Here is a 6,510-nt window from a genome sequence, read left to right on the forward strand (position 1 = left end):
GGGGTATAGGGAACTTTCTGGATAGCATTTGAAATGTAAATAAAGAAAATAATAATAAATAAATTTTAAAAAAAGAAGAAGAAGAAGGTACCAAGAAAGTATCCAGCTCTGTTTGGCAGGATTAGCATGAGAATATTGGGGCACCTAGTCAATATTTTAAAAAAAAAGAAGTGAATAAAAATGAAAAACAGAATTTATCCGTTCACCTTCAAACAATGGCTCCAAAGAGGTACAAGGCAATAGTATTCAAAGAACAGTAAGATCATTGCTATGAGCCCAATAAAAAGGACAACATCATCAGACAATAGGGGCAAGCTTTAGGAATGGCTGGCAGAGGTCCTGAACAGCAATGCAATGCCAGAGCCTGGATTTCTCTGAAGGCAATATAAAAAGCACACACTTTAGAGAGGACACACAACTTTTCCTGGGTCAAGAATAGACAGAAGAGGAGAGAGCCAGAATGAGAAGCTGGAAAGTAAGACTACACATGCACAGTCAACAAGATACCTTGCCTGTCTACACTAATCTCGAGTATAATTTGGGACCCATTTAAGACCTTCACATGAAACCCTAAGTGCCAGGGCACAGCCACTTGAGTCAATTACCTACCTCAATGTAAATGTATGTGACTTAGTAAAGATAATATAACAAGGTGGCTTAGAGCAATGAAGTGTCTCTTGAAGATTTCATTAGGTATATGACCAAAAGGATACAATCTTACATGATTACAAAAGCCTCCAGAGAAAATTACTGGGGAGGGGGCATAAAAGCACTACTTCCAAACCTTCCTGGCCACTTAGTACCAGCCAACCAGTCAAATACAAGTTACCCCTGTCCCTTGGGTGAGGAAATACAGAATGACTACAAGAGTGAATAGCTTAATAAGTTCCCAGCCAATATTATTAAGAAAAAATACAATAAGGCATGGATCTTTGGAGTAATGTCACAGTCCTTCAGGGGTCCTTGAAACTCAGGTCCCTACCCTAGAAAATAAGCCGAAGGAACAGCAGAGTGGCCAACTCATCAGCAAACAGCTGTGGCAGCTACAGAATTTGGTACTGTGCTGCAGGTACACCAGGAAGCCTGGGCAACTCAAGCAAGCTAGGAGAAAAACTACAGAGGCGTGTCAAGGAGGTGATGTGTCAGGGAGGTGATGGGGGGGGTAGGGCAGCGTTCAAAGGGATCTAAGTTTTCAAACCTGAAAGCACAGCAGGTGTTTGGAGTTTGAAATGAAATGAGAAACCCAAAACTCCTGGTCAGGAAGTGGTCTTTCTGCGTAGAGATAGTACTAAAGGAGAATGCTTGCTGGAGGTAGGAGTGGCGGCTTCTTCCAAGGCTTCCTTCCCATGAAGTATCTACCAAACAACAGTTTTCAACTATTTAACAAGATTCCACTTCTAAGCTGCACTGACACAAAATGCTGGCCACTTATGGCTATAAGCCATACTAATATGGCACACAACATCCTAACTCAATTTCTTGATAATATTCAATGAAAGTTTACTTTAGAGATTACATGAATGCAGTTAACACCTGGGCTTCAGAACCAGTCCGAAAACTTGGGAAAAGAGAACCATCTGTAAGAGATCTCTAGCATTAGAAAAGAGAGGTGACATGGGATGGGGCGGGGGGAGGGGGGCACAGTTCAATGGTAGAGCACCTCTGAAGAGTCCCTGACTTGATGTTTTCATCCTCATCCCTGGACCCTTTACCTACCCCTTCTATCTTACTAGTTGGTAAACGTTTATTTATTGAAAGTACCTTAAACAAGATGCAATGATAACTGAAAGAATGACCAGTAGCTAGTAACTGAAATAGTATAATGTCTGTGGACTGTGTATCTGCTCTTTGGTAAAACGAGAGAACTTTAAGACCATTTCCAGTCCCAACAATACACTTCCTACCTGTTGGGCTTCAGGTAATTCAAACTCAGTTTCCTCCATCTTAAACTGGAAATAAGGACTTTGTGGTGAAAGCTAACGAGCCAGTATTAACCAAGTAACTCCGATATGGTAAGTATGCTGGTGTGGGCCATATCAGCTTTATTATCATCTTTACCATCTTCGCTTTAGCAATGGCCACCATCAGATGTCCTGGGATACACACAAAACAGATGTCCTACAGGAAGTAATAAGGGCATTACTTCAACACCCCTGAATCTCACTCTACACAACTTGACAAGGCAGTGGTTAGCCCTGTTGCCATACCTCTATGAGATGACTGTCATAAATTAGTCATGCCCTGCATAGGACATGGGGTCCCAACATTTAAGACAGCACAGCCTCTTTACCTCAACCAAGGAGTTCATGCCTTTGGAATTAGAAAAGTCGGTCTCACTTTAGGACTCCACATACTGACATACTCCTCGTCCCTTTTCTTCCCTGCACCAGGATCTACAAAGTACGAAATTCCTTCCAGGAGCTCACTTGGGCTCCAGGAAAGAAACGCCACAGTCGCCCAGGGGACAGGTGGAACAGAGTGGTCCGGTGCATGGTACCAGCTCACACCCCCAGAAGGATCAGAGAGCCACGCTGTTGGGGCTGAAGCTGTCCCATCCCGCAGCCACTCACACCTTCCGGGACTCGTGGAGCGCAGTTCCCGGTGGCACGGCGGCCCTGCGCGGGGAGGCGGCCCACGTGCCCCCGGGCTACAGGCCGCTCGTCCCCGCCCCGCACTCACCTGTCCGGTGATGCCGGTGATGAGAGCCACCTTCCTGAGCTTGCCCACCTCGCCATCCCCGGAGCCCGGGTAGCTCGGGCACTTAGCTGGAGCTTGAGCCATGTCGCCTCAGGCGGGTGAGCGTGCGGCCGAGAGGAAGGCGGAGTGGAACGAGCCGCGGGCCGGCAGGGACCTGGGTGCGCGCGCCAGTCGTTTCACCGAGCTGCAGCGGCCGCCACGGTCTGACAGGGAGCGCGGGAGGCCGGGCGTGGAGCGAGGGGCGGGCCAGCTTAGCCGGGGCGGGCGGCGCGAGCCGGGCTGCGGCCTGGCTGGTGCCGCGTCACTCGCCCAAGCAGCGACGCGTCAGCAGCGCCCCCGACAGCTCCGCCCCTGCCGGGGTCTCCGCACTGAACCACGCCTCTTTGGGGGCGGGGCCTGAGGGCGCCGGGCCCCTGGAAGAGGAAGGATGTATGTCCGCCTTCAGGGTAGAGGATATGGCCTGCACGGGCCTCGGTCTCCGGGAATCGGGATATCGCCCCATGATGCCAGGAGGAATGACGAGCTGACCTCGGTAGGAAAGAGCTCTGAAATCCAAATCTAAGCATCCTAAGGCTGGGGTCATCGACCTTATTAAATTTCTAGAAATCTGCTTCAGTGTCTTTGTGAGCAGTCAGTTTTAACATTTCTTGAAGGTGCTAGAGTTTCAAGGCTACTCTAACCTGTGAATCTTCTGTGAACATTAGCAGTTTGCTAATGTTTGGACTAGTTCGGAGGTTCCCGGTAATTCCGTTCAAGGAACAGTATTTACTTGGAGGGCTGGAAGTTTCTGGCCCCGCCCCCATCCTGCATAAAGAAACAACTGACAAAAATCCACAGGTTAGTAAAACCTGTACAGATTTCATGAGGTGGGGTTGTTGCAGTCAGTGTCTGTTGAATTTGCTTCTATTTGGTACATGCACACTGACAGATTCACTGACTGAGAAAGGCTGGCAAAGGACTCAGACATAGGGAGGAGGGTGTGGGGAAGAAACACACACACACACACACACATGCTGCCCTGCTTACCTCTCCAATAAACATCCTCAAATCATCTTTCCCGTTGCAAACTTAGCTACTAGGACAGGGCCCAATAGAACCTGCTATGATACAAACCTGTAGTTCCAAAACCAGGGTGCCCAAACTCCTCGGAAACATTCCAAACTTTATACATAGGCTTGTCTGGTTTAATATTTTGCCTTTCCTCTAGTGCATTCTATATGGAAAATGAGACCCAGAAGTTGGGTAAATATATTCATTAAAGCAAGAAATGTCTAAAATCTAGATGATCTTTAACTATTGATTTAGTTTTATGTAAATATGTTATAATTCAAGGATAAATAATTCAGGAAAAAAATGAATACTTAGGAGAGATAGGTCCCATTTGTTTTGTAGGTCTGGCACCTATCATACTAATGAATACTAGGAATTTATCTCTCTAGTAAGAAATTAACAGAAAAAAATCATAAAAATCAAATATGTATTGGATGTGCTGAGATATGGCTTGGTGGTAAAGCACTTGCCTAATGGGTTTGATGCCCAATGCTACAAAGTAAAAAATAAGACCAATATTTTTTAGGGCCTGAAAATGCAAAAATAGTAAAGAAAATATCACAGTTGTCAGAAATAAAAAACTGTGTAGGTTAAACATCCAACCAATATTTCCTTTATTACAATTCTAGCATCTGGACATTCAAGATCCTGGGTTGATTTCCTCTGAGGCCTATCTCCCTTGCTTGCAGATGTCACCTTGCATCTGGTCGTGACACTTTTCCTCTCCATGTGCTTGTGTTCCAATTTCCTATTGTAAGGACTTTTACTCCCTTTCATCAGGGACCACCCTAATAACCCCACATTACCTTAATTTCCATTTTAAAAACATAGCTTCCAGCCAGCCGGATGGCCTGGTAGGTAAAGGCACTTGCCACCAAGCTTGCCATCCTGAATCTAATACATGTACCCAGATACTGGGAGGAGAGAATGAAGTCCTGCAAACTGTCCTTGGCCCCGCATTTAAAAAGAAAAAATAGTAAACAAAGTAATTAAAAATAAAAAGTATCCAATTACTTTTGGTTTAATTATTTTTATAAAGTTTTTTGTTTTATGATTTTGGTTTATTTATTAATTTTTAGTTTTGTTTGGTTTTATTTTTAGACAGGGTCTCATGTAGCCCAAGGCTGCTGGCCTGTAATTCATTATATAGCCAAGAATGACTTGAAGTTTCTTTCCCCCTGCCTCGACCTCTTGAGTATTCAAATTATATTCATGGACCACTACACCATGTTTATGTGGCCCCAGGGATCAAACCAAGGATAGTGTATATACTAAGCAAATACTGTACCAACTAAACTATAGCCTTGCCCCCCAGTTGCCTTTTTTTAAAGACTCAATTTTGAGGTGATGAAGTCTAACACTTCAATATATGAAATAATACATCTCAGAGGCAGAAGAGACACAATACATCTCCTTACAGACAAAGGGGACAGACCTTTCTTGTTGGTTTGGTTTGGAAGCATGGAAGACAGTTGGTGGTGAGCATCATTGTAATTCCCCAGTGATCTTAGGGGAATGTGCTGGGCAGTCAGCACAGGGGCTGGACAACATGAGGTTCTATTAGCCAGAGGGAAAGTGCTAGTGTAGCAGAGTAATTCTCAACTGTAGGAGACTTTGTAACCTAGAAGACATTTGACACTTTTTACTGTAACAGAATTGCACTATTGATATTTAGTGATTAAAGAATGAATGGGTCTGTTGCTGAACATCCTATGATTCCCAGCCCAGCTGACCCATGGTATCAATACAATCTGTTCTCTATATCCTTTTAACTTGCATACAATCAACCAAATTTGCATTGTTTACCATGAAGTTAGGACTATAGTGCTTGTGGTGGTCAGTCTTATTTTAATTACATACTTTTATTTTTGTGTGGGGTGGGAGCGCCAGGAACTCAGGGTGCTCCTGTAGAGGTCAGAGGACAAGGTCAGCTCTTTTCTTCTACCATGTAAAGTCCAGGGATTTAGGTCCAGGGTTTTCAGGCTTGGCAGTGAATGTCGTCATGAAACCAACTGGCCGGTCCTATGGTAATTGATCTTGTCACCTCGATTAGATCTAGAATCAGTCTAAAAGATTTGATTCTAGGCAGGTCTATGAGGGGATTTCCAGGAAAGGTTAGTTGAAGAGAGAAGCCCCTCCCACATAGTGTGTGGTACCTTTCAGCCACCATCCAGATGTAAAGAACTCCACAGAGAAAGCAGTGCCACTTTGCCTGACACCTTAGATGGGGATTACTGAGGCATCCAGCTTCATGGACTGAACAGTTACCAGGTTCTCACCCCATCCAGCATGCAGATGACCACTGAAAGACTGCCTAGCCCCTAGCACGTATGCCTATCTAATAAAATTATTTCTATCATATACATCCATTCTGTTCCTCTAGAAATTGCTGACTAATGAAATGCTTGTGTCTGTAAAGAACATATATGGGCAATTCTCCTTTCATTATCCCCTAAATAACACATTGTAACAACTACTTACACAGTGTTTATGTTGTTTTAGGTATTAGAAGTCATCTAAAGATGATGGAAATGATTCAGGAGGAGATGTATAGGTTCTAAGCAGACACTGCACTACTTTATACAAAAGAGTTGAACATCTATGAATTTTGACATTCAGAGGGAGCTAATAGGGATGTAAGAGTATTCTGGAACCAGTCTCCCTCTGATGGTAAGAACACAGTTTTGCATGTGTGCAGTGGGCACTACTACATATGAGATACTAAAGAGTTCCATGCCCCAATCAATACCTTCTGCTAAACTT

The 6,510-nt window shown here is 44.3% G+C and overlaps 1 protein-coding gene across 1 annotated transcript in view; it reads right to left on the bottom strand.

The window, feature by feature from the left end:
- Positions 1-2,971, bottom strand: part of Gmds (GDP-mannose 4,6-dehydratase) — a 527,721-nt gene extending 524,750 nt beyond the window's left edge. The window contains exon 1 of the mRNA XM_021215423.2: positions 2,680-2,971. Within this exon, the coding sequence (XP_021071082.1) occupies positions 2,680-2,781 (102 nt within the window). The 5' untranslated portion in view covers positions 2,782-2,971. The remainder of the gene's footprint in view (positions 1-2,679) is intronic.
- Positions 2,972-6,510: the final 3,539 nt, after the last annotated feature.

Source organism: Mus pahari, chromosome 16, assembly GCF_900095145.1.
Source record: "Mus pahari chromosome 16, PAHARI_EIJ_v1.1, whole genome shotgun sequence".
Lineage (NCBI taxonomy): Eukaryota > Metazoa > Chordata > Mammalia > Rodentia > Muridae > Mus > Mus pahari.